This window comes from Drosophila virilis, chromosome 3 (assembly GCF_030788295.1).
Source record: "Drosophila virilis strain 15010-1051.87 chromosome 3, Dvir_AGI_RSII-ME, whole genome shotgun sequence".
Taxonomy (NCBI): Eukaryota; Metazoa; Arthropoda; class Insecta; order Diptera; family Drosophilidae; genus Drosophila; species Drosophila virilis.
Genome location: NC_091545.1, coordinates 7,281,371 through 7,303,039, shown reverse-complemented (window position 1 = coordinate 7,303,039; position 21,669 = coordinate 7,281,371). Strand labels below are relative to the sequence as shown.

At 41.1% G+C, this 21,669-nt stretch overlaps 5 protein-coding genes across 13 annotated transcripts; 1 reads left to right on the top strand and 4 right to left on the bottom strand.

The window, feature by feature from the left end:
• Nucleotides 1–208: 208 nt before the first annotated feature.
• Nucleotides 209–7,193, bottom strand: LOC116649759 (uncharacterized). Of its 4 annotated transcripts, none has more exons than XM_070208104.1 (5): nt 7,052–7,193; nt 6,830–6,997; nt 6,648–6,773; nt 6,505–6,592; nt 209–246 (listed from the first exon to the last, which is right to left on the bottom strand). In XM_070208104.1, the coding sequence occupies exons 1-5, from the start codon at nt 7,112–7,114 to the stop codon at nt 224–226; spliced, it is 468 nt and encodes a 155-aa protein (XP_070064205.1). In that variant the 5' UTR covers nt 7,115–7,193; the 3' UTR covers nt 209–223. The 4 variants fall into 4 exon arrangements, with proteins under 4 accessions (XP_070064205.1, XP_070064204.1, XP_070064206.1 ...); XM_070208103.1 differs by lacking the exon at nt 209–246 and adding an exon at nt 6,393–6,433; XM_070208105.1 differs by lacking the exon at nt 209–246 and adding an exon at nt 6,409–6,428.
• A 16-nt stretch (nt 7,194–7,209) lies between these two features.
• On the bottom strand, nt 7,210–9,063 carry LOC26531222 (uncharacterized). Of its 2 annotated transcripts, none has more exons than XM_032434653.2 (8): nt 8,948–9,063; nt 8,723–8,890; nt 8,231–8,359; nt 8,006–8,169; nt 7,776–7,943; nt 7,584–7,709; nt 7,454–7,515; nt 7,210–7,349 (listed from the first exon to the last, which is right to left on the bottom strand). In XM_032434653.2, exons 4-8 carry the CDS (start codon nt 8,066–8,068, stop codon nt 7,277–7,279), a joined length of 492 nt encoding a protein of 163 aa, XP_032290544.2. In that variant the 5' UTR covers nt 8,069–8,169; nt 8,231–8,359; nt 8,723–8,890; nt 8,948–9,063; the 3' UTR covers nt 7,210–7,276. The 2 variants fall into 2 exon arrangements, with proteins under 2 accessions (XP_032290544.2, XP_070064203.1); XM_070208102.1 differs by having other exon boundaries at nt 8,723–8,874; nt 8,948–9,039.
• Nucleotides 9,064–16,083: 7,020 nt separating this feature from the next.
• Nucleotides 16,084–17,198, bottom strand: LOC6622713 (pupal cuticle protein G1A). The gene has a single exon (XM_002046629.4). The coding sequence runs from the start codon at nt 17,131–17,133 to the stop codon at nt 16,228–16,230; it is 906 nt and encodes a 301-aa protein (XP_002046665.2). The 5' UTR covers nt 17,134–17,198; the 3' UTR covers nt 16,084–16,227.
• A 793-nt stretch (nt 17,199–17,991) lies between these two features.
• Nucleotides 17,992–18,624, top strand: LOC6622732 (cuticle protein 76). The gene has a single exon (XM_002046628.3). The coding sequence runs from the start codon at nt 18,031–18,033 to the stop codon at nt 18,556–18,558; it is 528 nt and encodes a 175-aa protein (XP_002046664.1). The 5' UTR covers nt 17,992–18,030; the 3' UTR covers nt 18,559–18,624.
• A 325-nt stretch (nt 18,625–18,949) lies between these two features.
• Nucleotides 18,950–21,240, bottom strand: Tsp66A (Tetraspanin 66A). Of its 5 annotated transcripts, none has more exons than XM_032435060.2 (6): nt 21,022–21,239; nt 20,788–20,967; nt 20,584–20,718; nt 20,350–20,529; nt 19,774–20,288; nt 18,950–19,600 (listed from the first exon to the last, which is right to left on the bottom strand). In XM_032435060.2, exons 1-5 carry the CDS (start codon nt 21,142–21,144, stop codon nt 20,184–20,186), a joined length of 723 nt encoding a protein of 240 aa, XP_032290951.1. In that variant the 5' UTR covers nt 21,145–21,239; the 3' UTR covers nt 18,950–19,600; nt 19,774–20,183. The 5 variants fall into 5 exon arrangements, with proteins under 5 accessions (XP_032290951.1, XP_032290953.1, XP_070064615.1 ...); XM_070208514.1 differs by having other exon boundaries at nt 18,951–19,600; nt 19,770–20,243; nt 21,022–21,240; XM_032435058.2 differs by having other exon boundaries at nt 18,951–19,600; nt 19,770–20,288.
• Nucleotides 21,241–21,669: the final 429 nt, after the last annotated feature.

Below are 21,669 nucleotides of genomic sequence, written 5' to 3'. Positions count from 1 at the left end.
GTATGCCAACTGGCCAACTGCTGCGTACCTTTGTGTGTGTGTGTGTGCAATCTATCGCTGTCTACCTTATGAAAAATGCATTTGCCTGCTGTTACATGATGTGAACTGCAACCAGTTGCCCGAATAGCTTCATTTGGAATATTGCCATGTTAATGTTGCCTTTTTCGTTTTGGTCAGTACAGATGAGCTCATGGACTTCTCATATCAATTTAAGAGCCGAAAATTAACCTTTGAGCTTGTGATTTGCTATTGAAGAGGCAGTCAATTAATTTGGCATCAAAGACATAATTTATCAAACAGAAAAGTCATGAGCACAGTATTAAATTCTTAAAAGTATTTGTAAAATCTCACCTTTTAGCTTAAATATATTTAAGCTAATTTTTTCATACAGCTGAGTGAAGTCTTTCAAATGCGTTTTAAAATTTCCCAGATTTGCTTAAAATCAATCAAGCCCCATAGTTTTTTTTCTGGTTTTTTATTTATAGGAAGGCGCACAAGAAATCTCATAATTTGTCTGCCTCTTTTTGCTTTTCCATCAATCACAATTTTGACACATGCAGCACCTGTGGCTGCGGTACAGCAACCCACTGCCCCGGCCCCTTCCCACATTCCACAAGAATAAAGAGAATGCCTTTTCTCTTATGCCTCATTGATGGTCATACAAATTAAAGAGAATGCAAATAAGTCAATTCCCGTTTCGAACATGAGATGAAATTAATGCGCTACAAAATAAATACGACAAGATAAATGTTTTCCTTTTTTTTTTTTTGGAGGGGTAACAAGATAAAGCGATGAAGAGGGTTGTCGGGGAGCGGGCAGGGTGGCTAATAAAAATACACGAGTCCTGTGCGCGTCCTGGCAGAGTGTGAAGAGCGCCTTTGGCAGTGACAGTTTGCAGATGTGTGTGCGTGTGTGTGCCACGTTTAGCATTTCAAAAGGCGTATTGTTTATTTTTTTTTTTCTTTTTTTTTGGTTCCCTTCGCTTTTCTCTTTATTTTCGCATTCAATGTTATTTATCTGCGTTTTTTACGCACCCCCCCTGCTCAGCCCCTAGCCCTTGGCAGCCTTTGTAACCCAAGTTCACTTTCACAGTGCGCTTTTGTAGTTAACTTCTTTGTAGTTTTCGCTTACTTATTCATTTCTTTTCCACACACACGCACACACACATGGCTAGCTTGTTTTCTTTTTTGCTTACAATGGAAATGAAACGCATTCTCTGTGTGCGTGTGAAGCTTGTCATGTGATAAACTTGGCTAGCAGGAGAATGTCACGTACGGCTACAACCTTTGCCACTTAAAGTTTTAAGTTCTTCGGCAGCGAAAAATATGTTTTAATTCCATAATCAGTTCCCCGGCACTTGGCCAAAAGCCGAAATCAATTCCCCATTGTTTGAGAGTCCAAAAATCATAGCATACTTTGCTGCGCGACAAATGCTGGTCACGTACAATCCCTAGGAGGGATGGGAGGGGAATTTAGTACGTTGGGGCAGCTGTCGCTGTTTGGGTGCACTTAGCATTGCTACATAATTTCAGATGGCGTCGTTTTAAGAATTATGAATGCCACGTGACTTTTGCTGGGCAAATAAAAGCAAACCAGAAATGGGGTTGGAAATTGCAGCTGAACCGAAACATTACATTTTATGCTCAGACGAACCAAAGAAAAAAAAAAAAAGTTAAATAAAATTTATCATAAAATATAACATGATTAATCCTGCGAAGGAATTATATATAATTTTACCTTAACAATTATTCGCTTGAATATACGATGAAGAAGAAGAAACTGAAAATGAGAAAACTGAATACTAAAAGAACAAAGTTAAAGCCTGGAGCTATTTCTCTTCAATCAAACTTGATGCGGTTATCTTTAAGGAATGTTATATTCCATATGGAAAGTGTATTACATAAGTCCAGTCTGCGACTTAAGCGAATCATTAAATCCCAGCCCAGCTGACGCTCAGCCTGGCTTGTAGCTCAGCCAAGGGAATCTTTCGCATATAGCTTAAAGCTGTTCAGCTTGCAGTCGGGGGCTTAATTTATATTGCCGGCAACTCGACCCGACCGGTCAAAGGTGTCACACATAAACCATTCAATCTGACAGTCTGCAACTGTGGGCGGCACACGGTACGGATTGGTGGACAGGTGGACAGGTGGACAGGGGGACAGGCGGACAGATAGGGCAACGTTGACCGCAGCCAAAACTTTCGATTTCAGTTCGTTAACGTGCAAAGTGAACACGTTTCTCGACAATGCATGGAACTTTTTTTTATTATTTTTGTTTTTTCGTTCCTGGATTTACCACGTGAGTTGCCCGGCTGTAATTTACCAGTTTTTTTTTTTTTTTTTGGCGTTGCTCGTTTTGTACATTTGTTGAGTGGTTACATTTTTTGCTTTCATTTGGCAGAGGGCTGCAAATTGCGCACGAAACATGCGAGCGAGTGCAGAAAACCAATTTGTAATAAAGACTACGAATGAGAAGGACATAAAAGTGGACATGCAGCCGGACGGGCAGCATATTCCGGATTATGCGGCATGCGAAAGATGTTGACACATCACGCAGCAGCAGCAGGAGGCGGCTCCAGGACGAGATCCATTTGAATGTTTTCAATTAACTTTATGTAGATAAATAGCAACAACTAGCCGTTGATTGTCTCAAAGGCGCTTTAAAAAATTGCCTCAGCTGGCGAGGGGTGAAATAAAATGAAACATTGCATAACAGTAAATTACGGGCAGCGCGGAAATTGCATTATCAGCGTCAAAAGGCGACAAGCAACCAGAAACATCCAACAGCACCCAAGCCCAGCCAGAACGAGGCCAGGACCACGCCGGCTGCTTTGGCTCGCGGCGCTTTGGCACTTCCTGCGCGTCGAGACAATGACAACGCGAACGAGAACGAGCATGAGGATGTGAACAAGGATAAGGATGAGGATGGGAATGAGACTGCGAATGATAGTAAAGTTTTTGCAACAGTGATGCGCATAATTACAGCCAAGAGTGGGGCTAGGGTTGTGTCAACTTCCACCAACAACCCCACCAGCTGCAGCCCCAAGACTGATGAGCAGTTTATGACTTGACGCTTTCGCGCTGCATTTAATATATTTTGTTATTGTATTATTTACTTGACACTGGCTGCACATTTGTAAATAGCAGTTAATAACAAAGTGGATTACTTGGCTGCGCTCGCTAATGCGCTTTCTTTCGTTCTTGATGCGGCTATTGCAGCGGCATTTGTATGCAATTTTAATGAATTGTTAAAGCCAAGTAACATTAGAGCACATGTGCTCGAAAGACACACACATACACTGGGCCAACTTTCGATTCCAATAAAGTTGAGTGCCCCCCGCAAATGGAAATTTTACGCAGTCGGAGAAAAGTGCCCTTTAAAATCACTTTATTATGCATGCGTGTGAATGGCTGTGTGGACACATTTGTTACCATGCACGATAATTTATAAGAATATACTCATCGAACCGAACCGAGCCGTACTGAACCGGCGACGTTTCACATTGCCGGAATGGCGCTGTCTTTGGGCGATAAAATGCCGAGCGACACGCGCTTTAATCATGAAAATTCATATTGAGAGGCGGCACATGTTGGCATGCGCTTGATAACGATAGATACTTATAGATACACACACATACATTTACACATTATAGGTAAGGACATGCTTACATATGTAAATGTAACGAGCTCTTCTTTTAGCCTTGCCATTGAATTAAAATTTCAAGAAATTTGCAAGACACTTGCTGTCTACAACTAAATATCTATGGACTATGTGTATGTTTGGGGGCAGCCAACAAGTGCTGGCAATGGCACGCCCCCAGCCCTACTGCCCCTGCCCCCGGCCACATCCGTGTCGTCGGCACACAAAACAGCTGCACAATTTCCGTTAAAAACTTTGCGCTGAAAGTTTTTGTGTGCGACTTTTGGCAGTGCCGCAATGGCAACAACAACAAACAGAGCTTGAATACCCTAACATGGGGTACATGTGATCAGGAACTGAACTTTAGTTCAGCTCACTAAACTCTGGAGAGATGTAGAAATATTATATTATTTAAAAAATTAATATGTTAGTATTTATGATAAGAAAATGCAATAATTATGATAAAAACAAATGCCTTGGGGAAATTTTACAAAACGTCCCGAGCATACGCAATTCTACCCAGGTGGCAACGCCTAAGAATTAACGGGCTACATTCATGCAGCATGTAGAAGAAGAGTAAGATAATTATATAAAGAGAAGAAAAGAAAAGCATTTGATTGACAGGCTATGCTCTAGAACCAACTCCCGGCATGTGCTACATTCGTGACTATTCACTTCCAGATGCTGGTTCAAACCTTATTACATCATAAATAGCTGCTAGTTCAAACCTTATTACATCATAAATACCGATTCAAGTGGGATAACACTAAATGCATTTTAAGAAAACATCGTTACAGAAATGAAAAACAATTGAAAATAGGAAAACCCATTTCTTCGCTTTACTCTTGTCAAACCTAATAAGAAACGAGCCAGGCTCATTGTGTACTTAAGTTATAGCTAGTTGGAAGTTTCCGCCGCATGCATTTCAATTGCGTCGACATTTACATGCCCAAGTCAGGCAAGAACTGAGCCACCCAGCCACCCAGCCGCCCAACCGCCCAACCACCGACAGTTCGGTGTCTTACATCTCTTTGACTCTAATAGATTTTAATCAGCCGCAGGATATGCGCCTGGACGCTGGCAAGGACAGCGACAACATGCTGTTTTTGGGGGGGCCAGCTGCTGCTCGGCGACAATTGGAATTTCCACACTGGCCCAGACCCATACGCTGAGCACAATGACGAAAATCGCCCACGGCACACGGCTTTAATTAAGCGTTTGTGAAAGTGGACTCATACAGACATTTCGGTCATTTATCTATTTATATGCATGGCAAGCTTAAATTTTTTTTAAAGTGTATAGCCAGCGGTGTGGTGTGTGTGTTGGGGGCGGGGGGGGACACGTTTTTCCACACAATTTACGCGCAACACCTTGGGGCCAGCTTGATGCCTAATGAGCCACTCAGTTGCCGCCGCACACTGCTCGAAAAGCTGTTGCATTTTTCAGCACTTTGACACGTTTTCCACATAAGTAGACGCGCGAGCTGGTAACATTTTCTTTTATTTGCGTAATTGGCTGAGTGCTGCTGGCGCTAGCTGAGTTTATGGCCAGCAAAAGTGCTGCATCAATTTAATGGCCTTATCGGTTGATATATCCGTAACCGCATCCGCATCCGCATCCGTTTCTGGCTATAAAATGACCCGCATAAATGTTGCCCAGCATTTACGCATTCCCCGCCTCTATCACCATCCCCGCCGCAGGAGAGTGTGAAATATCAGACTGGGCCAATAAAAGTGTCAAATGGAAATGCGTATAATGAGCATCAGGGTTCAGAGTTCAGAGCAGCAGCAGCAGCAGCAGCAGGACATCAGCGTTCGCGTCCAAATTGAATGTCAATGTCGCATCCGTTTGCTGACTTTTGACCGCCTCGGCGGCAGTCGTTAAAGTGTTTTAAAATGCAAAGTGCCATTATTTCTCTGCATCGTTAAATTTCATTTAAAGCAGACACAACCAGCGACAATTGGCCCGTTTGCCTCCTGCCGCTTGCCACTTGCCACTTGCCACTTGCCACAAACTTTCGTTTATCTTGTCATCGTCATCTTTATTGGCTGCCACGGCTTCTGCTGCTGCTGCTGCTGCCTCTGCTGCTGTTGTTATCCTGCGGGCGTGTTGTGTCCATAATGCCGCATGTAATTTGATAACCCACACAAGCCACACAGATTGGCGCGCATTTCGCTATCTGAAACGCCGCATCGAAAATCTTAGCCATTAAGACAATTCTGAAGGTAAGTTTGGCTTAAATCATTTGAGAAATAAAACAAAATATTATATTTATATTTAAAATAAAACGTGTTTCCCTTTTAAGCCAAACAGATTCCAGTCAGCCCAAAGACCCTGAGCGGCATGCCTATATTGATTTTACTATGAACCAAACTTTAAGCTATATCTAGCCAAATCGAAGCCCAACCAGTAGCATATAATTTTTGAAAATACGAGATCCAAACCATTTATAACTTGGCCCTCAACCATTGCGTATATCTAACCATATTTGGCATATGCCAATTTTGGAAAGAGCTCAAATGTTGCGCGCCTTTTGTTTATGAAAATATATATGTATGGCAATATTTTCAGTAGAACAGGCGCGCATTTATAATTTTATAATTTGTTTCAAATAACTTATAATAAAAATCAATGACCAAATATATATCTCATCAAAGGAAATTATTGCAATTTGATGGAAAAGGAGAAAGTTTACAAAATTTTGAAACCTAAAGCACGTTCAATTGATTCGAACCGTGAACTGAAGCCCAAAAGCCAACCAGGCCCAACTATATGACCATATCCCTAGTCTTTTCTTGGTATTCACGAAAGTTTTATAACAATAAAATACACACATTTAAATTTAGAAACAATTTTAAAACGTACTTATCACACTTTGCACTGCAATTTCGGGTGAATTCTCTTTCTCCAACAACTTAAGGCAAAATGGCATTGCGAATACAAAACACAAGCCCTACAATTAACGAATATCAATAGATAGAAATCGTATGTGGAATACAATTACTTACGGAGATCACCACGTTAAGCTGATACCATATCTGAATAACCAGTTCGATATCAGATTTATTTATGTCGTCAATTAATTTCGACAGTCCTATTTTGGCGAAGAAGAAGATCAAAATTGCAGCTAAAAACTGAAATGGATTGACATGTTTATGCAACTGTAAGGTTTTAAATATTCAAGACTTACCTGCTTTAGCTTTAATGAATTATTCTGAAGAGATCCATTGATGCCGATGAAAATTGCAAAATAAACTAAACTGTTTAGCACAATCGATGAGAACAGCACAAACTTGAGATTTTCCGTGGCTTCGCATAGGGTTAATAGGGCCGTAGTCAGGTCTACAGTATTACATATCTGGTCAGAGTAAAATTATGCAGAGTGCTAATCTTTTACTTTAATAATACTTACTGCAAGGCATACGGTTAGGCTTATGGTTATAAGCTTGACTACTTTGAATTGGCACAAACACATTTCTATAATTTTTTCAAACACTTCGATTATCAATATTAAGTAAGATTTTCAACTTTTTGACGTTAAGCAACAATTTTGAACGGACTACTGTGTGTCAAGCAACAGTTTCGAAAGCGTGCGACAGCTTTTAAAATCCCATTAAAGTTTCGGGTAACTTAATCCTTATGCTGTAAAGCTTTCCAAATGTCTGCAGCCATTGGTTGAGTCCAAATCTGACAGGCAGATAGCTTGCGACCTTTAAAGTTAAAGTCAAAATTATTAATTTAAATTTATTACTATAGTATAATAAATAATCATAAAAAGAATCGATTACATGTAAATGGATAAGAATGGCTTTACCTCAAATCTGCTTCATCCGTTAATCGCAAATAAAGGGCTGACACAAAAATTAAACATAGCAGCTGAAATGTCAGGGGAAAACCAATGAAAATATTGATATATGCTTGTGATAATTGTGAAGTCTATCTACCGAAAGAGCCGTGTCCAGATGATACCAGGGACTTGTTAGGAGTTCATAAATTTTCCCATTGATGCCATCGACTATTTCCGCAAGCATCAGCTTGCAGATGAAGAAGGCCAGCAATGTGAATAAAAACTGGGTGGGATCAATAAGATTTTTTTTAAAAATTTGCTTACATCAGTTAACATGACCTCCGCTTACCAGCTTCAGCGGCAATTTCTTATGGCGAATAACCCCATAACTGCCGAAACTAATTGCGAAAGTTAGAAAACTGTTCAGCACCATGGATATGATGAAAGCACTCTTTGCATAACCTCGGTAACTGCCCACATTTTCAATGGACTTGACGATATCCATAGTATTGCATACCTAACCAGAAGCGGTTTAAAAAGTCAGTTTTGTACTTCAGCCGAACTGGACAACAAACTTACCAGAATAATGATAGATATAATGATTGTATGGATCTTAAGTAAAACTATTCCCAGAAAGCACATTGGTATGGACTCTAATAAATATGTTTGTTGAATGTGACACAAAACTCTTAGCTACGCTTTCGTACTATCAACAATCTTACGAGTACAATCAGACTCAATACCTATAAAAGGGAAAACAAATGTTGTTGCACTCACACCTGAACTTTGCTTTGTTACACTTACGGCCCACAAGATCGTTGATGCAAACCAAATATGATAGTTCGGGTATGTTTCCGTAGAGTTTCCAATTGTCACATAAAGTATCCAAATATTGCATTTGATAAATATGAATAAGCCAATGCCAATTGCCAGCTGTGAGGATAGTTGATAATTTAATAAATCATTGTTGTAATATGAGAGAGCTTTAAGCTTAATTTACTGAATTTAATAATTACAATTACGTTCGCTTTCAGCTCGTAATTTTGAGGTGGCTTTAAGCTAAATTGGCACAACTTAAATGAAAATTTTAATTTAACTTTAAGAATAGTTAAAAATATGTTTATTGAATTTAATGAACTTCATTCAGCTCGCTTTAAGCTCGTAATATAGAGAAAGCTTTAAGCCCGTAACCTCGATAAAGCTTGCATTAACATTTATTGAATTGATGGACACAATTAAGCTTGCTTTTAAGCTAATATCAAACTTAGTTTATTGATTATGTTTCTTAAACTTTACCAACAGCAGCAGAAATGTTGCTTGACTAAACACGATAAAGAATCCCAAACATGCGATTGCGATCATAAATATTGACGTAGCCAGGTTTGATATCAGCAGCACAGTCCTCTTCCGACTATCTAATAGTCCATTGTCGAAAGTCGAACCGATTTCTATGCAGCAAAATTGCTATATGAAAATTAATCTGACGGCCATCAGAGGGCAAAAGACTTCTTCAGCGCTTACCAAAAGGATGGTCAGACAAATAGCAGCCAAAGATTTAAGACAGAGCTGCGAACGCATGCACATCACCAGGATATCAAATACAGCTTGTGTATGTAGTAGAAAAGTGTATAACATAAATGACAAGTATTCCAAGTGAAACATAGTTATTTACAAGTGCTAACCCACAAGATGTTTCAAGTGGACGGGCCACATGTGCAACACCAGCAGCGGCCGAAGCGCCAGCAACAACAATGACAACATTGTTGACAATTTCCAGTTGAACGCACAAAGCAGGAGAAGGCACCGCCGACTCCTTTCGGGCAGGCTGAGGCCCTGGGCTGAAGTCAATAGCAGAGCCCAGCCCCTGGCCAGGGTAGCATTGCCTGGCCCTGTGCCTGTCTGTCCCAAAGTCCTTGCCTGTTGGTTCTTGTCGGTCCTTTTGCTTTGTGTGTAAGAGTGTGTGTGTGTGTGGCCCAAACGCTGTCTGCTAAAATAATCGCCACAATAATCTGTCAACGACAGCTGTTGATGTCATAAAAACCTTTTGAAGATGTAAAGATGTCGTTGTCAAGGCACACAAACACACACACAGAACAACAACAACAACAGGCTAATGATAATTTGCCACAATTTACACTCAAACCAGCCACAGCAACAGCGAACAGCCACAGCCCCAGCCCCAGCCCCAGCCCCAACCCTCTTCTAATGGCTGCGATAAAATCATTGATGAAGCCAAAAGCTAATTGAATGTTAATCGCTTGGCATTGACATTGCACGTGGCAGTGGCTGTGGCAGTGGCAGATAAAGCGGGCCAAATGGCCAACCTTGCCGTAGATGCGCAGCTGAAAGCTTAAGGTGAGCGTTGAATTTGCATGGAATAATGATAAATCAACAGACGGGACCGCTCGCTCATTTATTTATGCCACAACAAGGCGCAAATAAAACGCAAACACAGTCTTTAAATTAAAAATTAAATTTTAATCTACACAGGCAACAGCAGCCCGCGGGCCAAGCAATGATCCGTATCAGTTAGTACGAGAATCTTTAGCATTTGTGCATTTGCTCTAACCATGCCCCGCCCTATCGCCGCCCTCATCCACCAGCTTGGGCTGCCCTTTGTCTGCGGCTATGACATATCGCGATGGGAGTCGTCTGAGTTGCTTGGGTTTTCATTTCTTTTCACTTCTACTTCTGCTTCAGTTCGTCTGGCATTTGCGTTAAACATGCTCAAATTTGTTTAAACTGCAAGAGCTTAGGAATTAAGTGAGTTCCAGCAAACAATTTCGCCCAGCAAATTCACCAAATTTTCGGGCAAAGCAATGATAATATAATTCCTCGTCTATAGACAAATCCTTGATGGCCATTTGAGCCCGAACTTGTATAAATTATGTTGTTCATAGCTTGAACTTTTAATCTGGTAATATTTTTTTTGATAAAGATTCATGTGAAAATATCTTATATAGATATAAGTCAAAATTTCCCACCCCCATCACTTGGTCAAATCTCATCCTATTCTCATGGCTTGGCTGAAAAAATTTTTCGTCCTCAAAATTCATGTAAAAATTGTACCCTCAAATATTCTATAGACACGGGTCAAAATTTCACATTCTTGGTAAAAATCCAACAGATTTTTACGAGTTTTGGATTTTTGCTTATGGTTTTCATAATTTCCCAGACCCATAATTCGCCAAAACTGCTCCGATTTTTATGAGGTTTGGATTTTTGCTCATGGTTTTCCCTCGAGATTAATCTGGCATTCAAATCTGAATACGTATTTTTTAGTCGAAATTCATGTCAAAATCTTAGACCCAGTTTCTTATGAAGACATGGGTCAAAATTTCGAATCCCCATAATTCGGTCAAAACTGCTCCGATTTGTACGAGGTTTGGATTTTTTCTCATGATTTTCCCCCCAGATTAATCTGGCATTCAAATCTGAATACGTATTTTTTGGTCGTAATTCATGTCAGAAACTTAGACCCAGTTTCTTATGAAGACATGGATCAAAATTTCCCAGACCCATAATTCGGTCAAAACTGCTCCGATTTGTACGAGGTTTGGATTTATGCTCATGGTTTTCCCTCCAGATTAATCTGGCATTCAAATCTGAATACGTATTTTTTGGTCGAAATTCATGTCAAAATCTTAGACCCAGTTTCTTATGTGGACATGGGTCTAAATTTCGAATCCCCATAATTCGGTCAAAACTGCTCCGATTTGTACGAGGTTTGGATTTTTGCTCATGGTTTTCCCTCCAGATTAATCTAGAATTCAAATCTGAATACGTAATTTTTGGTCGAAAATCATGTCAAAATCTTAGACCCAGTTTCTTATGTGGACATGGGTCAAAATTTCCCAGACCCATAATTCGGTCAAAACTGCTCCGATTTGTACGAGGTTTTGATTTTTGCTTATGGTTTTCCCCCCAGATTAATCTGGCATTCAAATCTGAATACGTATTTTTTGGTCGAAATTCATGTCAAAATCTTAGACCCAGTTTCTTATGTAGACATGGGTCAAAATTTCCCAGACCCATAATTCGGTCAAAACTGCTCCGATTTGTACGAGGTTTGGATTTTTTCTAATGGTTTTCCCCCCAGATTAATCTAGCATTCAAATCTGAATACGTATTTTTTGGTCGAAATTCATGTCAAAATCTTCGACCCAGTTTCTTATGAAGACATGGGTCAAAATTTCGAATCCCCATAATTCGGTCAAAACTGCTCCGATTTGTACGAGGTTTGGATTTTTTCTCATGGTTATCCCTCCAGATTAATCTGGTATTCAAATCTGAATACGTATTTTTTGGTCGAAATTCATGTCAAAATCTTAGACCCAGTTTCTTATGAAGACATGGGTCAAAATTTCCCAGACCCATAATTCGGTCAAAACTGCTCCGATTTGTACGAGGTTTGGATTTTTGCTCATGGTTTTCCCTCCAGATTAATCTGGCATTCAAATCTGAATACGTATTTTTTAGTCGAAATTCATGTCAAAAACTTAGACCCAGTTTCTTATGAAGACATGGGTCAAAATTTCCCAGACCCATAATTCGGTCAAAACTGCTCCGATTTGTACGAGGTTTGGATTTTTTCTCATGGTTTTCCCCCCAGATTAATCTAGAATTCAAATCTGAATACGTATTTTTTAGTCGAAATTCATGTCAAAATCTTAGAGCCAGTTTCTTATGTGGACATGGGGCAAAATTTCCCAGAGCCATAATTCGGCCAAAACTGCTCCGATTTGTACGAGGTTTGGATTTTTGCTCATGGTTTTCCCTCCAGATTAATCTGGCATTCAAATCTGAATACGTATTTTTTAGTCGAAATTCATGTCAAAATCTTAGACCCAGTTTCTTATGAAGACAAGGGTCAAAATTTCCCAGACCCATAATTCGGTCAAAACTGCTCCGATTTGTACGAGGTTGGGATTTTTTCTCATGGTTTTCCCCCCAGATTAATCTAGAATTCAAATCTGAATACGTATTTTTTAGTCGAAATTCATGTCAAAATCTTAGAGCCAGTTTCTTATGTGGACATGGGTCAAAATTTCAAAGAGACATAATTCGGTCAAAACTGCTCCGATTTGTACGAGGTTTGGATTTTTGCTCATGGTTTTCCCTCCAGATTAATCTGGCATTCAAATCTGAATACGTATTTTTTAGTCGAAATTCATGTCAAAATCTTAGACCCAGTTTCTTATGAAGACAAGGGTCAAAATTTCCCAGACCCATAATTCGGTCAAAACTGCTCCGATTTGTACGAGGTTTGGATTTTTGCTCATGGTTTTCCCTCCAGATTAATCTGGCATTCAAATCTGAATACGTGTTTTGAGGTCGAATTTCATGTCAAAATGTTAGACCCAGTTTCTTTCTTATGTAGACATGGGTCAAAATTTCCCAGAGCCATAATTCGGTCAAAACTGCTCCGATTTGTACGAGGTTTGGATTTTTGCTCATGGTTTTCCCTCCAGATTAATCTGGCATTCAAATCTGAATACGTATTTTTTGGTCGAAATTCATGTCAAAATCTTAGACCCAGTTTCTTATGAAGACATGGGTCAAAATTTCCCAGACCCATAATTCGGTCAAAACTGCTCCGATTTGTACGAGGTTTGGATTTTTGCTCATGGTTTTCCCTCCAGATTAATCTAGCATATAAATCTGAATACGTATTTTTTGGTCGAAATTCATGTCAAAATCTTAGACCCAGTTTCTTATGAAGACATGGGTCAAAATTTCGAATCCCCATAATTCGGTCAAAACTGCTCCGATTTGTACGAGGTTTGGATTTTTTCTCATGGTTATCCCTCCAGATTAATCTGGTATTCAAATCTGAATACGTATTTTTTGGTCGAAATTCATGTCAAAATCTTAGACCCAGTTTCTTATGAAGACATGGGTCAAAATTTCCCAGACCCATAATTCGGTCAAAACTGCTCCGATTTGTACGAGGTTTGGATTTCTGCTCATGGTTATCCCTCCAGATTAATCTGGTATTCACATCTGAATACGTATTTTTTAGTCGAAATTCATGTCAAAATCTTAGACCCAGTTTCTTATGAAGACATGGGTCAAAATCCCAGACCCATAATTCAGTCAAAACTGCTCCGATTTGTACGAGGTTTGGATTTTTGCTCATGGTTTTCCCTCCAGATTAATCTGGCATTCAAATCTGAATACGTATTTTCTAGTCGAAATTCAGTCAAAATCCTAGACGCAGTTTTTTATGTAGCCATGGTTCAAAATTTCGAATTCCCATAATTTTTCTATAATATTCTTTGGATATAATTTGAGAACTTTCCAAAATCCAGTGTCAAAATTGAGAGCTCGGTGTAAATGCAATTTCGTGTAATTGTCAATGGTTGAATTGAGCCAGGCCATTGTTGGGCAACAGGGGGAAACAGCAAAAACAGAAGTACTGCAACGCTGGCATATTGCAACACTCTGGCAACGCCGCTTGCTGCACACAAAATTTACATTTGCTGTTGCAGAAATTTTTCAATTGCACACTCGAAACAGCGTCTGGCCATGACGTGAACAACATAAAATGCATTCGCAGTTGCAGTCAGAGTCACAGTCACAGCTGTCCTGTTCTGTTGGGGCCATTTGGGGTCGGCCCTTTTCACGTTTGTGATGTGTCCATGTCCGAAACAAATAGAAAATGGCATTGGCCAAATAGCCACAGAGATGCATCAATTGTCTAATTGTTTGCCGAGACAGAGTCGTCATAATGTCCATCAAATTAGGGCCACAAAGTTGAGTCGAGGCGACAATATTGTAAGTCTGTCTGGCACCAAGGTTTGCTGTCTGGCTGCCAGCCTCCCGTTTCGGTGGATACCCGTGGGATAGGTAAATTTGATTTATGACTTATTATGCGTCTTATGTCCTTTCATAATTTAATTATACCAGGACATAGCTGTACAGACGCCAGACAACAGCCAGCTGGCCCTGCAGAATGTTGAGCTTGGTGTGGGAATTGCAGTTTTTCACTTTCTCACTCCAGACCCCTCTCCTTCTCTCTCTGTCTCTCTCTCGGATAAGCACAATAAACCATAATGTTATGTTATTTAAATCATGAAAATTCGCTTACGTAAATTGGATTGCAGCAATTGTTTGTGCTCAGCTGCATGCGCAAGCAGTTTGTGCAAAAACCAAAGCGACAAGCACAAGCACAAGCCAAATGCAAATGTAATTAAACTGCACTTAGGCCAGTTCTCTTTCTGTGTGTGTTTGTTCGTGTGTGTGTGTGTGTGTGTGTGTGTGTGTGTGTGTGCTTGGCATGCCAAATGAAATTGAAATAAATTATTGACTAATTGTCAAGGCAGACAGACAACAACAACAATGTGACACAAGAGTGTGTGATTTCTGGCCCACATAGCGTATGCGCAATCTCAGCTCATATAAACCCTCTCACACACACACACACTCCCACACACACTCACAACAATCGCGCTAATTTGCCAAAGAAAAGTGTGTGAGTGTTTCCCTTTCCAGATTTTTAATGCATATCTTCATTTAATTTGATTGTTTATGTCCGCATTAGCCAGGGAATTGCCTGAAATCAATGTCACATCAAGCCTTAAATAAAGTGTGCCACAATCACTTTTTAATCACTTTTCAATTAGATGATTGGACAGACGCATTCTCAATTTTAAGAGTACGAGCTATTTATGAGTGTCATCTATACACCTGAGAGCATGACTAAGCACTTTCATAAATTAGCCTCGCTGCAGACTCGAGATATTTGAGAAATTCGAAATTCAAAAATCTAGACATTACGCCTTGGCCGAAACGCAGTTCCTCATGAACTCTAGAAAGAAAATTTGTATTTTTATAAACTTAAATATTAGAATTAATCTATAGGTCAAATATTAACAAAAGGATTGAGTTTTAAATTGAGGAAAATCAAAGCTATAAATATTGACTATTGATATGAAGAAATTATTATTTTGTTAGTCATAAATAGGATAAGTAATAAAATATGAAATGAACAATTACGCTCATATTGTGCATATTCAAGTAGAAACATGGGCAAACCTTGTCTTTTGTTTCTAGGCAACTTCAAGATCGCGCGCAGAGCATTAACCCTTATTGAATTGGACTGAATAGGCCAAAATTCATGTGTTTGTTTTTTCAATAGAGCTCTGTCCATTAGCAAGCCACGAGTAGTTGGCTTTAATGTCAAATTTGAAATCGGGCCATGCACTGGCAAAATAAATGTATTACAGATATTGTTAATGCTGTTATATCAGCCGAAACAGCCGATAATTAACCGAGACTAATTATAACAAGTGCAAAAAACACACAGCACACCGGGTCGCAATTGTGTGTACATCCGGCCACATTTGAATGGCAATGAGGCTGATTTTGATTGCGATTTCAATTCCATGGATCAACAGGGCAGCCAATAGAGCTGGAGGTGTGCAAAAATATTAAATCCAATTAATGGCAAATAATATAATGCGCAAACAGACTCGAGCCGAACAGAGCCGACACGCCCCCGTCACAAGTTATCAGAAAGCCGCTTAACGAGCAACGAAGGCCGCCCACAGAGCCCAAGATGACGTCGCAGAAACCGGCTCTAGCTCCAATTTTTTTCTGATATAATTCATTGAGTACTTTTGGACAATTGCGCGTTTATTGCTTGTTAGGCTTCATTTTGCTTAGCCTGCGCTGGTTTCAGGCCCAACCTCGAAACGGAAGCTTTGCCAATTTTTACTTGCAACAAAAATTTGTGGGTTTTTTTTTATTAACAACGTGCACCATTAACAAGCGGCTTTACTAATTTGCGAGTCGTGCGCCTAGAAACCCCAGTGGGTGCCGAAGCCATCGAAGCTCATGTGCGAGACGCTCTCCGCGGGCGAATAGTGCACCGTCTGGGAGCTGCCGTAGCTGGAGACGCCTAGGGCTGGGGCATTGTGGCTGTAGGTGGTGGCAGATGGACCATGGTTCACATTGGTGGTGGCCAGTGGAGCGGCATAGCTAACAGCAGGTGCGGCATACGACTTGGCATACACGGGAGCAGCAGAGTAGATGGTCTTGGCAACGACGGGAGCGGGTGCAGCGTACACGGTCTTGGTCACAACAGGAGCAGGAGCAGCGTAGACAGTCTTGACGGGAGCAGCATAGCTGACAGCCGGAGCAGCATACGAGACGGTCTTGACGGGAGCAGCATAGCTGACAGCTGGAGCGGCATACGAGACGGTCTTTGCCAGGACGGGAGCTGGAGCAGCATACGAGACGGTCTTGGCCAGGACGGGAGCTTGAGCAGCATACACGCTCTTCTGCACAATGGGCGTGGCCTGAGTGTATAGTGGCGCCGCATAAGTTGTCTTGGCAATAGCCGGCGTGTAGACATTGTTTTGGATGCGTGTGTCCGACTTACGCACGCTGGAGTAGGGCGTATCCACAGCCTTGGAGTAGCTGGAGACGGTGCCGGCGAAGGAGCGCACCACATTGTGCTGCGTGGAGGCCACAGCATCCACGGAAGGATTAGCCACAGCCACATGGCTGGTCAGCAGGCCAGCTTGGGCAGAGGCCAACAGGGCGCACAGGGCGAGGATGACGTAACGGAAGGCCATGGTAAGCGATAGATACTGGGTGTGGAAACTGAAACTGTTATCGGCTGGCTGACTGAGCTGCGACTGTTGTTGATTTGGCCAAAATGTTGCGGCTTTTATACGCAACTGACGCGTGCCAAACGGCATTTTGGTTAATTGGGAACCTGCCCACAATGAGAGATGCGGATTTCGTTAGCCGATTGTCTGTCTGTCGAGTGTGTGGCAAATTATTTGAAAGCCAATTTGTGGCCATAAATTAAACGTCGTAATTAGGTTTAGAGAGCGACTCAATGGCACACGTGTAATATTAATAACAATTTGCCAAAAAAAAAACATAAAACTAAGACAGCCAGCGTGGGCCGGGGGCGGTAAGTGGGCGTGCAGCTATCCCAAGTTGGCAACACAATTCAATTTGAGGCAAGCGGCAACTTTGGTAATTTCAATAAATATTCATCATGCGCCCCGTGAGCCACAGCAGCAGCAGCAGGGATATTCATTTTGAAAAACTTGCACGAAAGTACAAAAATCATAAACAACAACAAAAAGTGCAAAAAAAAAAACAACCCCGAAAAAAATGAGAAAGGAAAAAGTTGACACAAGCTGGAAGAGTCCTTGAATTTTCCGAGGCGCGGGGTCATATTTGCTGCTTGACTTGAACTCAATTTAATGGAAAAATACGCGAACGCAATAAAAGTTTTTGCCCACTGTTGTTTTCTGGAAAATTTATGACCTGCTGATAGTATTCAAAATAATTCACTTTTTCGTACGCGACGGGCAGCTGCTCGAAATTCACAGCTAGCTACTCGAACTCCTCCATTGAGTTACTTTTGGCATGCGCACCGTCATTTGCCGACCCATTGAACCAGTTTCTGTTTGGTTTGCTTGTTGCTGGGGCTGGGTGGGGGCTTAGGCCTAAGTCGGTCTGTCACAAATTTGAGGCCATTGTGACCGTGAAATTTGGCCAAACATTTTGATTTTGGCTATTTAAGCTGCGCCGCTGGCCCAGTTAAGCATCAGTAACATTTCCAGTTGCAGCTAACCAACATGGCTTTCAAGTACGTCCTATTGTCCTTCTGCGCTCTGCTCGGCGCGACCAGTGCTGGCTTCCTGGCGCCGGCGCCAGCCACCTATGTGGCTCAGCCCCATTACGATGCAGTGGGCACCACGCAGCAGAATGTGGTGCGCTCGTTCGGCGGCACTGTGTCCACCTACTCGAAGAACGTGGTCACGCCCTACTCCAGCGTCAGCAAGGTGGACTCACGCACCACCAATAATGTGTACACGCCCAAGACGGTCTATAGCGCACCTGCTGCAGTGGTCACGAAGTCCGTTTATGCTGCTCCAGCTGTCACCTATGCTGCTCCAGCTCCCGTCCTGGCCAAGACCGTCTCGTATGCTGCTCCGGCTGTGACCTATGCTGCTCATTCGCCTGTCATTGCCAAGACCTATGCTGCTCCGGCTGTCGCCTATGCGGCACCAGCTGCTGCTCCCACTGCCTATGTGAAGTACTCGCCCGCCATTGGTGTGGCCCATGTTAGCTTCGATGGCTTTGGCTCACACTGGGGCTACTAGGCTAGAGTCCAGCACTTAGCACTTGTTGAAACTGTTGTTGTTTAATCACACGAAATAAAACTATTAACAAAAATATTTGTTATTATTTAGTTTTCTCATGATGATGGTAAAGTTCATTGCAAAGCTCATAGCAAATGGCAAATAGTAGATATTGATCTCAATTGATCGTTAAGCTTACGGCGATGGGGCCATAGCTAATCGATATAATTGTACAAAGCTTAATAACTTCATAGCAGAGCTCATGGCAAATGGTAGAAGTTGCTGTCAATGCTGCGTCGTCAAGCTTAAGACAGTATGGCCGCAGTATAATTGCTATAAATGCAATAGCTTACGCGCATTTTCTCATGTGCATGGCAAAGTTCATTGCAGCCAGCAAATGTTTCCTGCCAATGCAGTGTCGTTAGGTTGGTTTATAAACAGCAATTTATTTTCGATAACAATTTGACTTTTGTCAACTACATTTAATTTTAATGCAGCACAATCCTGCTTTATGTCACCTTGAGTGGCAAGATTGATTTGTAAACACTTGTTTTTTTTTTTAACATATTGATTTCCGATAATTACTTTTCTGCACTTATGGCTATTTATTTTAGCTCAAATTGTTTGTTTTTCTCTTGCTGCAGCCACCTGCCCGAGCCCTCTTACCCCTAGACGTTGCCCTTCACATTTGTCTAACATTTAATGGGCCGTATGTGTGCCATAATTTTATGCCTCACGCCCGTGCTCATCCGCATGAATCGCTACTTACTTTATGTAAGTATATAGTGCGAATATATATATATACATTTTTTTTCCGTAGGGTCGCAAAATATTTAGTGTTAAACTTTTTGTTTGTCTTTGTTGGTGGTGGGGCGCAAAAAAATTGTTGGCCAAAGTTTAATGAGCCACATGACCCCTTTTGGTTTTCAGTTAGCCCGTTGCCTTTGCCGCCATAAACTCTGCGCTGGGACCCATCAGCAGCTTGACCAAAGTGTTGTTGTTATTGTTATGGTTATGGGGCGGAAAAGTTTTGCCAAATCGTCGACACTGGCTCAGATAAGGGCTGTGGAAGGGCATAAAAAAAGTATTAACTGCTTGGGCCGCAGCAAACTATTTAGCCATAAAGTTGGCCGTTCTGTTTGGCATTTTGTATGCATATTTTATGCATTTCGCAATGCTTGAAAATTGTTTTCGATTTAATGTTGACAACAATAAAATTTATATGCACTTACATACATATAAAAATGAAAACATCCAAGCTCTGAGCATTGAGATTGTCCTTGAACATGTGCTTAGTCGCTTGGCTGCATTCTCTCCTTTGGCATATTGTTTCGAATATCCACTGTGTGTGTTCTGGTGTTTGGGTATTTGCAATAGTTGGGATTCGCCTTTGTTGATTTCTTTATTGGCTCATGCATATGCAGAACGGACACTCGGACAAGGGCTCCGACGAGCATTTCGCTTTGGTCAGACACTCGAGTGTTTATCGTTATTGATTGCAGCTGTTGGTGAAATATGAGAAGTGTAAGCCCGGCTGCCAATACCCAGCCCATTGCCAATTTCAATGCCATCCAATTTGTCTTGCAAATGCAAATTCAATTTGTTGCTTGAGACACGACAAAAAAAAAAAAAAACAAAATCGAAATCTAGAGTATGATGCGGTCTTTCCACAAGTCGCGCAGACTACGCTGCGGCGCTTTGATTTGCTTGATAAAAAAATAGAAACACATCAGCAAAATGCAGAAAATGAACTGCAATTGATACACCTTCAGAAATAATCGTATTGACTGCGATCGCTATCGTTTCATTTACCTGTATCAATGACGTGACCATCTCACCGCGTACGATGGTGGACTCGATATCATTTTTATTTAGGCAGCCAGTGTAATAAAGATCCTTGGACTCCATGGTGCTATCGCTGAAGCAGCTGCTTGGCAATTTGCCATATAGGAGCAGATAATCATCCGGCCCGAACACGCCGCAGCAATTATACTGAAGAGGCGCTAGTTGGCGAGGCGTTGTATAGTCTCAGGTACATCAACTCACCATGATCTCGTACATATTGATGCTTTCTCTCTTTATCCACTTGCTGTGGATCTCATGGACAAGCGGATAACGCTGTGTCAGCACGAGGATTATCATCAAGTGCATCCAGCTAAATATGAACAGAAACGTAAGGTACTGCAAAGGTACTGCATAAATATCATACTGTTGTTATGCAGCAAAAGAATTGCAATCGGTTCCACTCACAGCGCGCAATTGACGTAGCTGCTGCTTGAGCACCAAAGCACCTCCTACAGTCAAGGTGATTAGCATTAAGATACCTGACACGACCACCATTATTTCAAATTTTACAAAACCACATTCCGGAATTTGCGAGTACTGATTGATTATTCCGCTGTAGTACATAATATCGTTGATGTTGGCATACTAAGGTTGGATAATTACCATTTAAAGGCAACAAACAAATATTATGTAACTAACAATACAGCTGATAGCGAGTATTAAGATAACCCAGCGGGAAGCTATCAATTTCCAATTCCTTTTATCGAGCCCATCGTAGTCCAAGGACGCTGCCCGCCTCGAAGGTCCGGCTTTATTGGCCATTATGCATAAATAATTTTTTATCTTCTGAAATATAGTTCCAGGCAAATTTTCAGATTTCAAAATATTTCATTCAATCAAGAACCTGAATCAAGAGTAATAAAATGAAACATAAATTCCGGTCGATAGAAACTCCTTTGAGAACTATTTTAGAAACTTTTTAAGTTTTCATTCAGTTTGCCTTAATCTCTTTCTCAGAGATGCATTTAAAAGGTATTCAATGTTTTTCAGAGCATGCATATCTAGATATTCTGGTATATATGAACACGCAACATCCTTTAGCGACACGTTGCATATAAACCGAAAGAAATGTCGCTTCTCTATGAAATAATTGCCAAGCACTAGCGATTTCTGGTATTTGCATAGATTTGATGTGGTCTACACTTGGCTTCTGCCCGGTTCAGCTTAGTTCAGCTCAGTTCGGTTCATATATGAATGTATACGGACGATGGAATTTTTTAATCAAACAGTTGCCATTAATTACTGCAAAATTCTGCCAGCCACATAACAGACATTTTTTCGACGGAG